General features: G+C 52.2%; 1 protein-coding gene across 6 annotated transcripts in view; it reads right to left on the bottom strand.

Annotated features, from left to right (window-relative positions):
* The window catches only part of PFKP (phosphofructokinase, platelet), a 71289-nt gene that overhangs the window by 23744 nt on the left and 29222 nt on the right, over positions 1 to 18323 (bottom strand). For 4 of the 6 annotated variants that reach the window (XM_055296371.2, XM_055296370.2, XM_063611046.1 and 1 more), the window contains exons 3-13: positions 16097 to 16174; positions 13882 to 14071; positions 11818 to 11983; positions 10339 to 10383; positions 9996 to 10104; positions 8200 to 8295; positions 6724 to 6816; positions 6033 to 6158; positions 3088 to 3152; positions 2176 to 2245; positions 1845 to 1991 (exon numbers count right to left, since the gene is read on the bottom strand). In XM_055296371.2, the coding sequence (XP_055152346.2) occupies positions 1845 to 1991; positions 2176 to 2245; positions 3088 to 3152; positions 6033 to 6158; positions 6724 to 6816; positions 8200 to 8295; positions 9996 to 10104; positions 10339 to 10383; positions 11818 to 11983; positions 13882 to 14071; positions 16097 to 16174 (1185 nt within the window). Of the gene's footprint in view, positions 1 to 1844; positions 1992 to 2175; positions 2246 to 3087; positions 3153 to 6032; positions 6159 to 6723; positions 6817 to 8199; positions 8296 to 9995; positions 10105 to 10338; positions 10384 to 11817; positions 11984 to 13881; positions 14072 to 16096; positions 16178 to 18323 lie in introns of those variants that run through there. The other 2 variants (XM_063611048.1, XM_063611047.1) reach the window with 2 other exon arrangements.

The following is an 18323-nucleotide window of genomic DNA, read 5'->3' as shown; positions in this document are numbered from 1 at the left end:
CAGCTGAGGGACACACACCTTCACCCTGGCATCCCCAGTCCTGTCATCAGCTGAGGGACACATACCTTCACCCCGGCATCCCCAGTCCTGTCCTCGGCCGTGGGACACACACCTTCACCCCGGCCTCATAAGTCTCTCCTCCTCATCGTTCCTGCAAGCAAGTGTGTCTCAGGGCTTCCTAGTCCTCAAAAGTTGCAACTCTACCCTCTCCATGTGCTCAGGCCAGGAATGGAGTGATTCTTGCCTGCTCTGTTTATGCCTGCACGTACTTAGCAAGCAAATGCCATCTGCCCTCCGTGCCCTCAATACCTCCAGACCCTTGGAGGTTTCTCGCCATCCGCACGGTAGCCAGTCTGGACCCACCATCTCTTGCTAGGTGACTGCACAGCCCCACTGGGAGCCCTGCCTCCTGCCTCTGCCTCGGTGAACAGCAGAGGGTCCCTTTAGAAAGCTTGTGGTATGGGACAGTCCCTGCTCAGGACCCTCGAATCTCACATGACATAAAAGCCAACCTCTTCAGGCTACCCACAAACAAGCTGGCCCTGCCCCTGCGGTTCCCATCCTCACTGCCCTGCGTGGGAGCGGAGCCCCCACCCCTGTGAGCATCAGCTCCAGGGCAACACTGCCCTCTGCCTGGGATGAGTGTCCCCTCAGCCACCTGCTCATCTTCTGACCTGCAGCCTGGGAGCACCTTCCCCAGCGTGGCTGTCTGGGGGATCTCCAGCAGGCCCTCCTCGGCGTGCCTCTGACCACTGCTCACTGTCCAGAGAGCAGGGGGGTCCTCAGTCACTGTCCTCTCTCCCCACCTAAAACGCAGTCTCCACGGAACCAGAGAGTTGTGTTTGCTTTGCTCACTCATTTAATTCCTCAGCATAAGAATTCCACAAAGTAGGAGGCCGGGCACATGGGTCATGCCTGTAATCCCAGCACTTTGGGAGGCCAAGGTGGGTGGGTCACCTGAGGTCAGGAGGTCGAGACCAGCCTGGCCAACATGATGAAACCCCATCTCTACTAAAAATACAAAAATGAGCTGGGCGTGGTGGTGTGTGCCTGTAATTTCAGCTACTCAAGGGGCTGAGGCAGGAGAATCGCTCGAACCCAGGAGGCAAAGGTTGCAGTGAGCCAAGATCATGCCATTGCACTCCAGCTTGGGCAACAGAGCGAGACTTCATCTCAAAAAAAAAAAAAAGAATTTCACAAAGTAGGTATTTGTTGGCTAATCAGACCAACAAATAGCCACAAGTTCAGCCCCTGGTCAGGAGCTCAGAATCCTGTTTCCAGTCCTCTCTCGTGCACCCAGCCCAGTTGGCATCCCTGTGCCTCAGTTTTCTTGGAAGGAAAATGGGGATAACACTTTAGATTTAGTGTGAGGCTTAAATGGGTGAACACATGTCAATCCCGCAGAACAACTGGACACAGCACACATCAAGGTGTTAGACGTGTTCACTAAGGTTTGTATTTCAGTGGGTGCTTGTGCACACCAGACACCACCTGCTTTCCCTCCAGTGCCCAGTTTAAACCAACCACAGCCTCCGAGACGACGCCACCTTCCTTCTCACCTAATGTCAGGGCCATCAGACCCCAGAGGCACTGCCATCCTCCAGCACCTTTTCAGAAAATTCAAAAGCACATCATACCCTGGGCTCCATGTGAGGGCCTGAAACCTACCTTAGGGTGAGATTTTACTCCAGAAGCAATGACTTAAATAAGTAGTCATTCAGTCACAATATACAGGATCCTGGACTGAGGCATGAAAAGGTATGAGGGCCGTGGAGGGCCCCCCCCACATCCACTGGGCTCAGAGCCAGGGTGTCTGCCTGCCTACGGCATCCTGGGTGACTCACCTGGCCCTTGGCGAAGCCATCGAAGCCATCATAGATGGCGAGCATCCTGTGGCCGTCAGCAATGCCCACGCGCACAGCTGAGCGTACGGCTGCGTTCATCCCAGCCGCGGGCGCCCCCACGTTGATGACAGCCACGTTGCAATTGGTCTGCAAAACAGAAGGCAGGTAAGCGCTGGGTCACGGGCACATGTGAGCTCCATTTGCTGCACACTCTGGCAGTGGCCCATGCCGTGCCATGTTTGAAAACAGGTGGCCTCATTCAGCGTGGCAGAGGCCATCAGGGAAGGCCCGCAGGAGAGGTTGGGGGCATCGCGGGAGGCCGGCCACCTACCTTTGGGATCTGATCATCCGGCAGCTTGATGGCAAGTCGCTTGTAGGTGTTCAAGTTGCCCGCAAAGCTCCTAAAGGAAAAGGGTGTCGTTGGACCAGAGTCGAGAATACTGGACACAACTCGGGGCTCATGTGGAGAAAAGGCAGCTTATCTGCCAGCACTCAGTGTGTCTGCCAACTAACTGGGCAGGAGGAGGCCCCAGGATTCCACGTGCACTGCAGAACCCTTAACTGCGACCCACGGTGCTGTCCATGTCTGGTGGAAATGGACTAAGAGAAAAGGGCATGCTTCTACACTTCATAACTTTCTCTAGCAAACCATGGGCCATGGCCGGGTGTGGTGGCTCAAGCCTGTAATCCCAGCACTTTGGGAGGCTGAGGCGGGTGGATCATTTGAGGTCAGGAGTTTGAGACCAGCCTGGCCAACACGGTGAAACCCCGTCTGTACTAAAAATACAAAAATTAGCTGGACGTGGTGACACGCATTTGTACGTGCCAGTAGTCCCAGCTACTTGGGAGGCTGAGGAACGAGAATTGCTTGAACATGGGAGGCAGACGTTGCAGGGAGCTGAGATGGCACCACTGCACTATAGCCTGGGCAACAGAAGGAGACTCCGTTTTTTGTTTTTGTTTGTTGTTAAAGGGCCACAAGTCACCTTGTGCCTTAATCTCATTAGCTCCTAAACAACCACCACCTTGCCAAAAAGGACCAATGGTAAATTTAGAAAATGATTTCTCTCTAACCAGTCACCAGGGCCTGCTGCTACTGCCAAAGTGATGCTGTGAGTACTGCCTGACTTTCTGATTTTTCATATTGACATGGAATAAGCACAACCCCTAAGCACATTTGTAGTGGCCAGGCCTGAGGGGTGTGTGTTCCTGACAGACCACAGCTTTCTCCAAAGCACCTCACCTCCCTCGGAGTCGAACTGCGTCTTGAAATCTCCTCTCGTCCATCGCCTTCTGCACATCCTGAGTCTTTTAAAACAATGATGACAAGAAGAAAGAATGTGTCAGGACCTGGTGCATCATGGATGGGGTGGGTGGGTGGAGACTGGCTCGGTCCTTCCCACCAGCCCCCTCCAGTCTGACCCGGGCAGCCCCAGGGTTAATGGTCTAGACGACCGGCCGCCAAGTGTGTCCTAATGCTGGTTGACAGCCAGCCCCTCACTGCCCGGCTGTGAGGTCAGAGCCCTGGGGTCTGCTTAGCTCAGGAGGCTTCTGAGGAAAAAGAGAAGGTGTCACCTGCTGTTTGTGGACACAACATTGTGAAGATTTAACTCCAAGAGAACAAAGCCAGAGGAAATGAAATCTCTCAGGCATGCTTCTAAGGAATTCTCAATCTGATTATGGTGGGGAAAAACAAAACAAAAAACAGCAGCTCACTGGGGGATGTGGGACGGGAGCGAGGTCACAGCGGGCGGGGGAACAGAGGGGCCCGGATGGAGGCCCTGGGAAGCGGGGCTGGGACTGATGCACGCCAGGCAGCCCCGGGCAAGTTCTTTCTTGCTCTGAACTTCAATTTCCTCATCTGTAAGATGAGAAAAATACTCCTACTTCCAGCAATCTCTAAGGTTATTCAAACACGTCAGACCCTCAGGAAGATGCCTGACAAACAGCAGGTGCACAGTCGTGGCTCCCTCGGCTTTAACAACAAAGCCACACAAGGGTGGTTTCAAGGTCAGGGCAAGTGACACCTACCTCGATCATCTCTAGACAAGCAGAGACACGAGACACAGGCTCAAAATACACATACTGTGTGTTGTTCAGTGCTCTGAGCCTTTTAAGCCTACTGCCTCTCACATGCACACAGGCACATACTAACGTGCAGACACACACTACCTCACACTCATACCAACATGCACACATATGCATATAAACATACCTGCACACACAAACATGCAGACACACACTACCTCACTCATGCCAACATGCATATGTATGCATATAAACATACCTGCATACATAAACATGCAGACACACGCTACCTCACATTCATACCAACATGCACACATCTGCATAGAAACATACCTGCACACAAACAGGCAGACACATACTACCTCTCACATACACACACGTATATAAACATACGTGCACGCAAACATGCAGACAATACCCCACACACTCACATATGCATATAAACATACATGCACGCACAAACATGCAGACACACACTATCTCAAACATGCTCACACATGCATATAAGTATACATGCAGAAACATGCAGACACATTACCTCACACACACACGCATGCATATAAACATACAGGTACACACTAACATAGAGATACATACTACCTCACACTCAAATGTACACATATGCATATACACACATGCACACACACTTACATGCAGACACACACTACCTCACAAAACATGCACACACACGTGTATAAACATACATGGACACACACATGCACACACGATACCAGGCAGACATGCATATAAACACACATGCACACAAACATGCACAAACATACATGCAGACCCACTATCTCACACTCAAACATGCATACCCATGCATATAAACACACACACACACACACGCAGATGCAAACTACCTCACACACTCACAAACACACACACATGCATAAACATATGCATAAACCTGCATGTACATGCATAGAGACACACATGCACACACATATACACACATACAGAGACACAAGCCTGCACACACACACACACACACACACAAATACTATTTTCTCCCTTGGGCTCTTGGAAATTGTGTTTACAAGGTGACTTTCGACAAGTCCCTGACTTGATTGCTTCACGACTTCTTTGTGTGTGTTAAGAGGCAACAAAACAGGAGTCATGAATCATGAATGAACTCTGAAAAATAAAACAACAGCTGGGCGCGGTGGCTCACGCCTGTAATCCCAGCACTTTGGGAGGCCGAGGCAGGCGGATCACAAGGTCAGGAGATCGAGACCATCCTGGCTAATACAGTGAAACCCTGTCTCTACTAAAAAAACATACAAACAAACAAAATAGCCAGGCATGGTGGCAGGCACCTGTAGTCCCAGCTACTCGGGAGGCTGAGGCAGGAGAATTGGTGCGAACCCGGGAGGCAGAGCTTGCAGTGAGCCGAGATCGCGCCACTGCACTCCAGCCTGGGCAACAGAGTGAGACTCTGTCTCTAAATAAAATAACTTCAAACGCAGCTAACTCCACACCCACCTCCACTACTGAACAATGCCTGAAAAACTGGAACTGCTTTTCCCTTTGTTCATTTGCAGGTAGGCAGTTCCCTGCCCCAAGAAGGGTGGGTGTATCTTCGGGTGACCAGAGCTATCCCTATGTCCCATCACAGACCTGAATGTCCTTGGGGATAGGAGGACAGGAAGTGGCTGAAACTGGAGAAGTTTGGGAAGGTCCCACCTTCCCCTACAAAATACCACCCTGCAGATTGCTCTCACGCCCACCTACCTGCCTCCCTGCCCCCGCGCCCCACGGATCTCTCTCTCAGCCGCCTCCCTGCACTCTGTCCACGGATCTCTCTCAGCCACCTCCCTGCACGCTGAACTTCTGCAGCACCTGGTGCACTGGGGCCATCTGGATCCTTGACTGTTGAGGATCCCGATGCTCTAGACCCCCCTCAGGGGAGGTTATGACTATGTGCCACACAGATGGATGGTAACTTAGAAAACCAAAGAGCGAAGGCGGCACAGGCTCTGCAGGTGTGGGTGAGAACACAAGCCTGCTCCCTCCCCACGGGCAGCTCACCCCCTTCTCAGAAAGGCCGTGTAACCCAGCATGCACCAACAATACACCCGAGGTGCCCAGGCTGGCCCGACAAGCAGCGTCTGTCCCAGCCGTCCCCGCCCCGCCCTTGGCCACGGGCTGCCCACTCACCATCTGCACGCACTCCATCAGCGGCAGGCGCACGGCGTGGTTCCCGTTCAGTGACACGACACAAGCTGGGGTGTCCGGGGTGGCCTCTAGCAAGGCGATGACCGCCTCCACTCCCATGCGGCTGGCCTGGAAACCAGGTCCATGTGCATCAGGGGCAGCCCCCCGCCCTGCCCTGTCCCTGTCACCTCCTGCTATCTTTCCATGACCTCCAATGACCTCAGTCAGGTGCTCACAGCCCCTCCCACTTCCAGCCCAACTCTTTAGAGCAAAGCGATTTCCACTCCTTTAGAATTGGCAAGACGGGAACAGAGGGGAGGTCAGGGCAGATGGAGAGCGGAGCGTTAAGAACTGAGGGTTTGTACTTGGGATTCCTGCTGCCCTGAGCCGGGTTCCAGAAACTCACACTAGAAACACAGCCTTTCTGCCCTGGGGTTGTGCCCTCTGGGGTCCACGTCGTGCCAACACCAGGCACTGCCGTCCCGCATTAAGGAGCTCTCCCCGCATCTGAATGGCTGCAGGCCTAAAGACTGGTCTACACCAAAGGTCTCAAGGATCGTTAAGATGAGGGCCGGGCCGCCGGCATCTCTGGGGGAGCATCTTGCCAGCCTCCATGGCCGGCTGGCGCCTGTGCCTCTCCAGAAACACTTCCTCCTAGAGACCTGGTGAAGATGCCCAACGCTTCCCAACTCACCAAGATCCTGTCGAACGCCGAAGGGGTCCCCCCTCTCTGCACGTGCCCGAGGATGGTCACACGTGTGTCGTAGCCCAGCTGCGTGACAACAAGCTGCAAGGAAGCGTCTCGTTAGGACGCGGAAATGAGATGCGGACACAGCAGCCCAGATCTGGAAGGAGGTACTGGGCGCTGGAAAAGGTTTTTCGCTCTTTCTTCAGATCTAAACGGGAAAAGTTATTTCTAAATTTTGTTTCCTAGCAGGACATTTAGTGTCCATAACAGGCAACTGAAACTTGGTTTTAAAAATAATACTGTTGTTACCAGACAAAATCTTGGCTCGCACCTAGAAAATGAATACAAGTAACATGTTCATTGCTTTAAAAAATAAAAATAAAAAAATAAAGTTTCAGTAGCTTGCATTTAAACTATTACTTATATTTTACAAAAAATGTAAACATCTTCCTTTAACCAGTTTAAATTTGTTCAGCTGTGATTTGAACAGCACAACCCAGCCCAATCAAGGCACTCCCCTTGCCCCAGCCCAAGGGCACGCTGGCCGGGTGATCTGGAGAGGCCACTGACTGTCTCTGGAACTCAGCTTACTCCTCTGTAAGAACAGTGGGGCTGGGCTATGTGAATTCCTTGGTTCCTTCTCGTCCATTTCCTGTAATTTAATTACAGTTAAGTGGGAAATAAAATCTTTGCCTCGACTTTATGGATGACCACTTATAAATGTTAGCAGATGTCTTCCCCAGGTGTCCGTCACTGTTTTCATATCTGGAGACATGTTTTGCTCCTTAACTGACCGTAACAAAGCACAATAAAGAAGCCGACTTGCAGAGCCAGGTGGGGACATCTTCTGCCCCGTGGCTGCTGGAGCCAGAGCCCATCCCCAGCCCCAGCAGCCTGCAGCCCCGTCTACAGCAGGGCCCAGCCCACGGCATCAGAGTCCTCTCCAGAAGGGCAGGCACCGGCCTGAGCAAGTCCCAGGGCGTGAAGCCTGCCAGAGCCCGTTCCCGGGCAGGGTCACGAGGACACGGCGGCTTTGTGAGTAAGAATGTGCTCAGCTGATGCTCTGGGTTACGAGAGGGCACAGGGAATAGCAAGACGCCGCCTTTTCCCACTGCGGCAAACGGAAGCCCGGGTCGGCTGCCAAGCGGTCAGTCCTCATTCTCAGAGCAGCTCACGTTTAAGAGCCGGAACATTCGAATCCAAAGAACACGCGTGGCCACTTGAGCTGAACCCCTCTATGTCTGCTGGGGAGTCCTGGAGCCTCCAGGGGCTCAGCAAGAGGGGACGCAAGCAGAATGGGCTCCCAGGAGTGGCAGCTGCGTGTTTCCCCGATGTCCAACTTCTGAGTCGTTATGAAAATGTTTTAAATATCAAGGATAAAAAGTCAATAATTCAATGTTCTAAACCAAGCCTGCCCATGACACCAGCCTCCCCTGCTTCCAGGCAGAAACCGAGGGAAAGTGAGCAGCTACACGCACTTACCTCTTTGATTTTCTCAGAGGTAATGGGTTTATTTTGGGTATCAATTGCTCCTTCGGCCACAATAATAATATTCAGCCTTTTTTTCCGGGCACGGTTCTGTGGAGATAGAAAATTAAAGCTCTCAAATTCCTAATCCTGTTCTTAGCAACAACTGCAACAAAACCAAAGAAGTCTGTCTCAAACTGAACTGGCCTCTTTCTGGGCAGGAATCTTTGCCTAACTTCCTAAGAGCTGCTTCCCAATGACATCAGAAGGTGGTGAAAAGTGCTCTGGGTGACAGCAGGGAGGGACAGGGGTGAGAGGAGGGGCAGGGGTAAAGGGGAAGGGGCAGGGGTGAGGAGAGGGGCAGGGGTGAAGGGGCAGGGGCAGGGGCGAGGAGAGGGGCAGGGGCAGGGGTGAGGAGAGGGACAGGGATGAAGGGGCAGGGACAGGGATGAAGGGGCAGGGGCAGGGGCGAGGAGAGGCGCAGGGGCCAGGAGAGGGGCAGGGGTGAAGGGGCAGGGGTGAGGAGAGGGACGGGGTGAAGGGGCAGGGGCGAGGAGAGGGACGGGGTGAAGGGGCAGGGGCGAGGAGAGGGGTGGGGCAGGGCCGAGGAGAGGGGCAGAGGTGAAGGGGCAGGGGCAGGGGCAGGGGCGAGGAGAGGGGCGGGGTGAAGGGGCAGGGGCAGGGGCGAGGAGAGGGGCGGGGTGAAGGGGCAGGGGTAGGGGCGAGGAGAGGGGCGGGGTGAAGGGGCAGGGGTAGAGGCGAGGAGAGGGGCGGGGTGAAGGGGCAGGGGTAGGGGCGAGGAGAGGGGCGGGGTGAAGGGGCAGGGGTAGGGGCGAGGAGAGGGGCAGGGGTGAAGGGGCAGGGCAGGGGCGAGGAGAGGGGCAGGGGTGAAGGGGCAGGGGTGAAGGGGCAGGGCAGCTGTGGCTCACTGGAAGAGAACTCTTTGGGACTGGGATCTCACATCACCACCACAGATAGAAATGTGGCCCCCAGTCAGCCCCAGGTGGAAGGTGCTGCTGTGATTGACAGGGGTTCCCATGGGGAAGGACACACAGGTGGACGCCCCACAGGCGCCTCGTGCACGCCATGCTTTCTGCCTCCCTCCAGAGTTTCCTGCCACCTCCCTGTGAACCGCTCCTCCCCGGCTCCTCACAGGGGAGGCCCCGAAGCCTGGCCACCGGGATGAGGTTGTATTGCACATGGGCTCCAGCAGCAGAGAGGAGAGAAAACACAGCGTGAGCGGACACAGGGCCCAGACAGTGGGTTTCTGGCGGCCGCAGCTGCACCCGAAAGGCCTCACACTGCTGGGCCGCTGTGGCTGCTGTCCCCCTGTGGCTGCTGTCCCCCTCGTCCTTCCTATGCTCACGGCAGTCACGTGAGCCTAAAGAGGTCGTGAAAGGAACATAGTGACCACTCTACGATGTGGATTAACTCATCCTCAATGGACTCGCTTTCTATAAAGCCCCAAATTAAAGACCCGCCCGTAGAAAATGGTAGGGGTGGTTGTGTGGAGCCTGGAGCCAACGGTGCCTGAAGTCCACCTGCCAGAGTTAGGCACGCATGGGGCATTCTGACCAGGCTCACTCTGTCTCAGCCTCAGGTCTTAAATGAGACCTCTTCTGCCTTGAGTCTCAGCCTTCATAGAGGAAAACATGCCCCACGCTCACAGTCCACAGAGTGAAATACAAAGTGTGACAAACTGGAGACGGAGAGATATTTTCACTTGCTTAAAATGCTGTCCCACTTGGGATCCTGATTAAAGCAATGCAGCCAGCATCGCCCGCTATCAATGGCCACGGGACCCACATTACCTCCGAGAGTTTGACACACATCTGCTCCTCCCAGCCTTCCTCTGGCGGAGATTCCGGAAGGAACACCCAGTCTGCACCACAGGCCAAGGCACTCACCAGGGCCAGGTACCTACGTGGATAAGGCAACAGCATCAACACCCCCAGAAGGATCCTTCCCATGAGGGCACCCCAGGAACCCCACTCAGCGACAGATGGGCAGACCTAACGCCAGGTATGAAGCAGGACGCCGGCCCCTCCAGGACTCTCCACGGGATCATTCAGGATGTGGGGTGCAGCCTCAGGGAGATGATGCTAAGGGTCCCCCACCTGAACCGCGTCCTCCGGACCCACCGCAGGTACATACCCACAGTGTCGTCCCATCACCTCCAGAACGAAGGTCCTCTGGTGGCTGGAAGAGAAGCAGAGGGAGCACCCACTCAGCCCTGGACATGCTCAGAAAGCAGAGAAAAGGGGCTTTGACAGCTGAGTTGGCCAGGAGGCCTGCAGGGACCCAGGCTTCAAAAATGGTCCATTTTCTACTAAAGCAAACGCTATGCGGTAGCCTTCCAGACTCCTGCGAGGAAAGGGACTTGAACCACCTCTGCACTCTCCAGTGGCACATTTGACACCCCCTGCCTGCCTGTGCCAGGACACACTCCCACTCCCAGGCCCCGTGCTGGGCTCTTTCCCAGATACCTTCTCTATTGGGCACAGTCAGCGGCTGCTGTCGAGAGCCACGGCTGGATCTCTCCCACGGAAACAAGTGAGTGCCAGAGTCACTAAGTGGTTAATGCCCAGACACTGTGGGTCTTCCCAGGGAATGGAAAAATCCAACTGCTCCAAGCAGCCTTCCAACTTGGTGATTTTCCACCAACTGTGGGGTTCACGCCCACGCACTGAGAATGTCCAGTGAGGCATCACTGGGAACAGGACACGCACACGGAGGACTGGGAGGCGCCATGCTGGGGCCTGGATTCAGCACTCTCCTGGTCTCAAGCACCTCATCCTTAAAGGGGAGACACTTATTCTATTCACCATTTCACATGGTTTTCATGCAAATTGCTTCCGAAATTGTACAGTGCCCCACAGAGTCATTAGTGATAACCTGCTGAGCCTAGAGCACCTCGGATCAAACGTTGTGGCCCCTACGACGCTTCGTGAATCCGTAGGTTACGCAGGGCAGGACATCGCTGGCTGCATTTCTTTTTTTTTTTTTTTTTGAGATGGAGTCTTGCTCTGTCGCCCAGGCTGGAGTGCAGTGGCGCAATCTCGGCTCACTGCAAGCTCCGCCTCCCGGGTTCATGCCATTCTCCTGCCTCAGCCTCTCCGAGTAGCTGGGACTACGGGCGCCCGCCACCACGCCCGGCTAACTTTTTTGTATTTTTAGTAGAGACGGGGTTTCACCGTGGTCTCGATCTCCTGACCTCGTGATCCGCCCGCCTCGGCCTCCCAAAGTGCTGGGATTACAAGCGTGAGCCACCGCGCCCAGCCGCTGGCTGCATTTCTAATGAGTGGTGTGGAAAATCCACACGACAGTTTCCTGCTCGCCACTCCTTCTGGAGATGTTTGGGTAGGACATTGAGATGATAATTACTTTCTTTCTTCCTTCCAAATTCTAATCAACTGTTTTCTTTTATCATCAGGTTAAAAACAAGGAATGTTTTAAAATTAAAAATGAAAAGCAGACCAGAGAACAATTTTCCTGCAATAGTTCCTAAAAGTCGTTATGAGACCAGCACCAGGACACCCAATCTGCAGAATGTTCTAGAGCCCGTGGGAACGTCTGAGCTGGGCACACATCGGGCCCCACGTGGCCTCCCGCCGGTTCCTCTGAGCGCTTTACCTCTGGGCCGTGGTCATGATGGCGTCAACCACCTCGATGATCCTGTGCAGCGCGGAGTCAGTGCCGATGGTCATGTCGGTGCCGCAGAAGTCGTTGTCGATGGAACCCACCATGCCCACCACGTTGAGGTAGGCGTACTTCTGCACGGCCTCCTTATCGATCTGGCCTGCGTGGGGAGCAAACAGCACATCTCATCGCCGTAACCACGGCGCATTCGGGGGCTGCCCCACTAGGGTTGAGGCAGAATGGCCATGGGTAGAGAAATCAACCACTCTAAACTCTTTTGCTATTGGTATCATTTCTTTATTATCATTTTTTTTGAGACAGAGTCTCACTCTGTTGACCAGGCTGGAGTGCAGTGGCACCATCATAGCTCACTGCAGCCTCAAACTCCTGGGCTCAGGTGATCCTTCTGCCTCAGTCTCCTGAGAAGCTAGAACTATGCCTGGCTGATTTCTTAATTTTTTTTGTAGAGCCAGACTCTATGTTGCCTAGGCTGGTCTTAAATTCCTGAGCTCAAGTGACCCTCCTGCCTTGGCCTCCCAAAGTGCTGGGATTATAGGTGTGAGCCACTGCCCTGGCCAATTCTTTATTTTCTCAGAATGCAATGCAACCGGATTCTGCATAGTTAAGGAAAGAGAAGCCAGACAAAGATGGCAGCAGTTACACACAATGGGCGCTATCATCTGGCACTTAGACAAGAGCAGTGGATTAGAAAAATAAAAGAAAGGATCCACGTTTGCAATCAGTAAACAAAAATCTCAGTACCTCCTGGCAACAGCTTCAGAGAATGACATGGCTTTGAACAAGGATACGTTACAATTACAGAATTAAGAATCTAAGACACTAGGCCATCTTCACACTGATTTCTCATGCATCTGTGGGAAGCTGGATCGTGGGTGGGCATCTACCTCGCACTCAGGACAGACCTGGGCTGGGCAGTTCTGCATAAAGGGAATCGGAACCATTGAAGGGCCAGGGGCAAGCTTATGCCCGGACTCGTGGCCACTCTCCCGGTCTGTGCACTCACCATGCTGTGCCAGACAGGATGAGGTGGACAAGCGGGAACCGTGAGGCCTGGCTGCTTCCAACGGGCAGCCTTCTCCATCCCCTACGAGGATGTTCACAAACCTGGGGACAGCTGCTTTGCCTCAATGCTGCCTCTCATCAAGTTGCTATTAAACAATAGGCTTCCCTGGTCATATTTAATATTGCATTGAAATGACATAACAACCACTTAAAGGGAGAAAAACTACACTTTGGGAGGCCAAAGCAGGTGGATGACCTGAAGTCAGGAGTTTGAGACCAGCCTGGCCAACATGGCGAAACCCTATCTCTACTAAAAATTAAAAAATTTAAAAAAAGCTGGGTGTGGTGGCACATGCCTGTAATCCCAGTTACTTGGGAGGCTGAGGCAGGAGAATTGCTTGAACCCAGGAGGCAGATGTTGCAGTGAGCCGAGATCTTGCCACTGCACTCCAGCCTGGGCAATGGAGAGAGAGTCTGTCTCAAAACAAACAAAATCAAACAATCAAACCAAACAAACAAAAAAAAAAACCATACACACAGGGCTCTCAGAAACGCTTTCCTAAGTAGTGCCAAAGGTGGTAGCGGATGACATATTGGCAGAGATTTATCATCTAATGTGACAACTTCAGTTTTAAAGGACCCCAGTGAGCTGGAGGGATAGAGTGCGATGGCTGAAAGGCGGATGCTAGTGTCCCAGGCTGCTGGGGACCCAGCTCGCCCCATGGCTGAGTGGCCATTTGATTCCTCATCTGTAAATGGGATGATCTAAAACCTGGCTTAGATGGCTGTTGTGAGGATTCCATACAACTATCTGTGTAAAAGGTCGAAGGGTGCCTGGCACATGGTAAGGTTAAATTACTAGCATCCTTATGATCATTGCTGTTGTTTTTTGAGATCATAAAATGTCCTGAGATGGTGACCTGTAAGATCTGTGAGAACAGGTGCTTCTGCCACAGTGAAGAGGGAAACGTGTCTGTTCCAAAGCTCTGAAACAGGGTGAAAACCTGCAGGACAGAGGAGCAGGCATCCACTCACCATTCCTGGCCAGCTCCTCCAGCAGCCCACTCCACTCCTTCCGGAAGAGGTTGGCCCCGGTGAGGCTCCCGTCCCCGCCGATCACACACAGGTTGGTGATGCCGCGCTGCAGCAGGTTGCAGGCGGCCTTCAGGCGGCCTTCCCGTGTGCGGAAGGCCTGGCACCGTGCACTGCCAATGATTGTCCCACCCTGGGAAAGACGACACCAGCTAATTTATCTCCTCTCAGGGTGACAGAGAGCCAGGTGGATGGCACACACAGGCCGACTATAAACATGGGGTGCTGGAATTTACATTTTTCTCATTTTCATCTTGTGAGTTAGTAACTAGCTATGAAAGACTGTGATTTTCCTGTTTTTTGTCCCAGACCAGCATTCCATGGACAAAGACAGGCGCATCACACCCAGGAGGAGCCAGGAGGGTGCAGAGCCAGACACACAGCAGCCGTCAGTTAAATACATGGAGCAGGAACCAGCCTGCAGCATCACAGCAGCCGCCTCAGCACCGGCCAACGAGCTCAACCAGGTACACGTGGAACCAAAGACAAGCCCACTGACCACCAGAGCATGCCAGCCAGGACAAGGAAAGCAGTGTGACCAGCAGCCAGGCTTCTCCCTCCAGTCACCCCTTACAGCACCTGCAAGTAAAACCAGCAGGAACCTGGGGCCAGGGGGACTTTTTTTTTTTTTTTTTTTTTTGCACCACATACCCACTGCCCCTTTTAAAGAGCTACATCTTCAGGATCTTAAATTCTTTCATCCAAACTTCCAGGGGACATAGATCATGATTCACCAAACTTGGTTTTCCAAAAACTAAGAATTGTTGGTGGGATCGACAAATGCAGGATTTCTTTAAATAAAACCATGAATGCACCAACAAACTCCATCCATACTGGATCCTTAAGCACGTGCTGACTTTGTCAAGCAAGGTGCTCATAAGCACAGCAGGGGTTGTCTCCGCGCTGGAGGCAAAGCTCGCCCTGACTTCGGTCTGCAGGCAGCTCCCAGGAAACCCCTGCAGTGATGTGAGTGCGTGTTTCGATACACCAGTGGTGCACGCACACAGCTCATTTTCACATACAGAGACTTACTAATATTCCAAATCCCAGATAAGCTCATATTTTTACATGAAACCTACCACCATTTAATTTATCAAAACATTATGAAAAGGTTACAAAAACTGAAATTCACTCCACACGATCCTGCGTCACTGGCACCAAGTGTGACCAAGGCCACTTACAACCCAACCCCAAGATAGGTGAGGGTGGGGGCACAGAGCAGGGCAGGGGTGCTCTCTGGACTCTGCATGGACAAAAACCTTGGGGGCAGTATGAGAGCCAGCACAATGGGAGGTAGAGCCAGCAACCCAGAAACTCCAACCAAAGAGGCAGCTGCAACTCGGGAATGAAACCAGGATAACTGGGCTGCAGGAGTGGGTGCCATTCCCATTCTCTCTCTCACTCTCTTTCTCTCTCTCTCTCTCACACACACACACACACACACCACACACACCTACACATACAAGGACAACACATATACACACACCCCACACACAGATACACATTCACTAGCCACAAACTCACACAGTTAACACATACACACAGGCACACCACACATACACACAGGCACACCACACATACACACTCAGACTCACACACCTACATACAGACACGCACCAAACTCACACACCGAGATTCACACACCACATATACCACACACAGAAACACAGACTCACTGATACACATACACACTTCAACTCTCCGTTCACGTCCCATCTTCCTCCGTCAATCACGACTGCAGAATGGAAACGCTCCCCTGTGTGAATTCAGCCCACACTGTCCCGATGTTTTGCAAATGTTCCTCCACCTAACTTCCGTGTTTGTCAAAATTCCCTCCACCTCTCTTCTGATGAGTCAGAGCTCAGGGGGCGCCCAATGCAGGCCAGCCTGGACCAGCACGAAGGTGTGGGCCCCATGAGCGTCTTCAGCAGGGAGGCACCGATTTGGATTATTTCTATTAACAAGTACTCAAAGTGAGTCACAGATGAACCCATGCATTCCTAAAAACCAAACCACAAGTAAAGAGCTGCTCACAAAGTCTGTTCTGTCCACATAATCTCTATGTCTCAACTGATCTGAGCTCAAGTGTTCTGAGAATTTACGAGACGTAAAAGAATCTCTAACTCAGTGAACCCTGTGGATGCAGCCCAGTACCTACCACTTGCAGGATGCTGGAGACGCTTTCCCAGTCGGCCTCCGCGATGTTCGAGCCTCCGTCCACCATGCCCTGGTAGCCCTAGGAGAGAAAGGGAGAATCTTTTAAAAATGAGATAAACGCCGGGCGCGGTGGCTCACGCCTGTAATCCCAGCACTTTGGGAGGCCGAGGCGGGCGGATCACGAGGTCAGGAGATCGAGACCATCCTGGCTAACACAGTGAAACCCCGTCTCTACTAAAAATACAAAAAATTAGCCAGGCGTGGTGGCAGGCGCCTGTAGTCCCAGCTACGTGGGAGGCTGAGGCAGGAGAATGGCGGGAACCCGGGGGGCGGAGCCTGCAGTGAGCCGAGATCGCGCCACTGCACTCCAGCCTGGGCGACAGAGCGAGACTCCGTCTCAAAAAAAAAAAAAAAAAAAAAAAAAAAAAAAAAAAAAAAAATGAGATAAACTTCACTAAATGGGAAGTGATCCTTAAATTATATAAAACGGGAAAAACGACAGTGAATGTCAGTTCCTGAGCATCCGCTGGTCAGAAGACAGGGCAGTTCCAGCGCCGGATGAAAGCAGTGAGTTGTGGGAAAGTCCTCACCTTGAGTCCCTAGTAATGGGAACATCTGCCTAGACTCAGCCTCAGAGTGCAACGAGGAATCAAGCCTTCTCCTATGGGCCAGCGTTTCCCGAGAGGTTGAAAGGGGTCATGTTCACCCAACGTGTTTATCATACTTCAGCACAAACTCACAGGCACACAGCATTGTCAACCACGGGACATATACGGGAGCATTTTGTCAGGGGCTCCATCTGCCAAGGCAACCTGGGCCACGAGAGATATGTTAAATACTATGAAACAGCACAGCTGAATAATAATTGTCTGCCTTACCCTCCATTAATGACACAGCACTGCATTAGGGAATCAGATATCAATATGTGAGGACATATTGATAGAAGAAGCCCAAGGACAATTACCTTTCTTTCTTTTTTTTTTTCTTTTTCTTTTCTTTTTTTTTTTTTTGAGACAGAGTCTCACTCTTGTCACCCAGGCTGGAGTGCAGTGGCGCAATCTTGGCTCACTGCAACCTCTGCCTCCCAGGTTCATGTGATTCTCCTGCCTCAGCCTCCTGAGCAGCTGGGATTACAGGTGCCTGCCACTGCACCTGGCTAATTTTTGTAGTTTTTAGTAGAGACAGGGTTTCACCTTGTTGGCCATGCTGGTCTCGAACTCCTGACTTCATGATCCACCTGCCTTGGCCTCCCAAAGTGCTGGAATTACAAGTGTGAGCCACTGCGCCCGGCTGACAATTACCTTTCAATGCTAAATGCATCCCCATCTTTTTCTCCACAGAATATACAAGATCAGGAAATGCAGTGATGCCCACTTGTAACTTCATCTACGTAACTCGCTTTCCACAGCATTTAATCTTAAGAAGGAATAACTATTAAGGATTTAGAAAAGTTCATGATAGATTATTGTTGGATCCATAAGCCCACCTTAGTGAGGGTCAAGAGGACAGAAAAAAAGAAGAAAGGTTTTTAAAATTGAAATGACTTACAGATTATGGAGTTCTATATATAAATTAATCAATAGTGCAGGCACCTTGGTAGCTGGCCAATTTGTATACTTATATTTATAAATGTAAATTTCCATCAGAAATATTATACATACATGTGTGTTTATTTTATTTTGAGACAGAGTCTTGCTCTGTTGCCCAGGCTGGAGTGCAGTGGCACGATCTCGGCTCACTGCAACCTACATCTCCCGGGTTCAAGCAATTCTCCTGCCTCAGCCTCCGGAGTAGTTGGGACTACAGGCACACACTACCACATCTGGCTAACCTTTTTTTTTTTTTTTTTTTAAAGTAGAGACAGGGTTTCACCATGTTGGCCAGGCTGGTTTCCAACTCCTGACCTCAAGTGATCTGCCTGCCTGGGCCTCCCAAATTGCTAGGATTACAGGCGTGAGCCACCATGCCTGGCCAAATGTGTGTTTATAATTTAGCGTCATACGTGTAATAAACAAGAAAGGAGAAACGAGTCTGGAATGGAACAGAACCCAAAACAGAGCTGGTTCATTTCAGCAGCCCTGTGTGCACCTCCCAAGACCCCCACGCACCCAGCCACTGGCTCACAGGCTGGTACAGGGACTGCCCATCACCCGGCCCTCTACCTCCACGGCGAAGCGTGGAGCGTCTTCTAAACACAGCCCAGTCACTCTAGGGGTTATTATTACTTT

This window comes from Symphalangus syndactylus, chromosome 10 (genome assembly GCF_028878055.3).
Source record: "Symphalangus syndactylus isolate Jambi chromosome 10, NHGRI_mSymSyn1-v2.1_pri, whole genome shotgun sequence".
NCBI classification, from domain to species: Eukaryota; Metazoa; Chordata; class Mammalia; order Primates; family Hylobatidae; genus Symphalangus; species Symphalangus syndactylus.
This window is presented reverse-complemented; position numbering and strand designations above follow the sequence as displayed.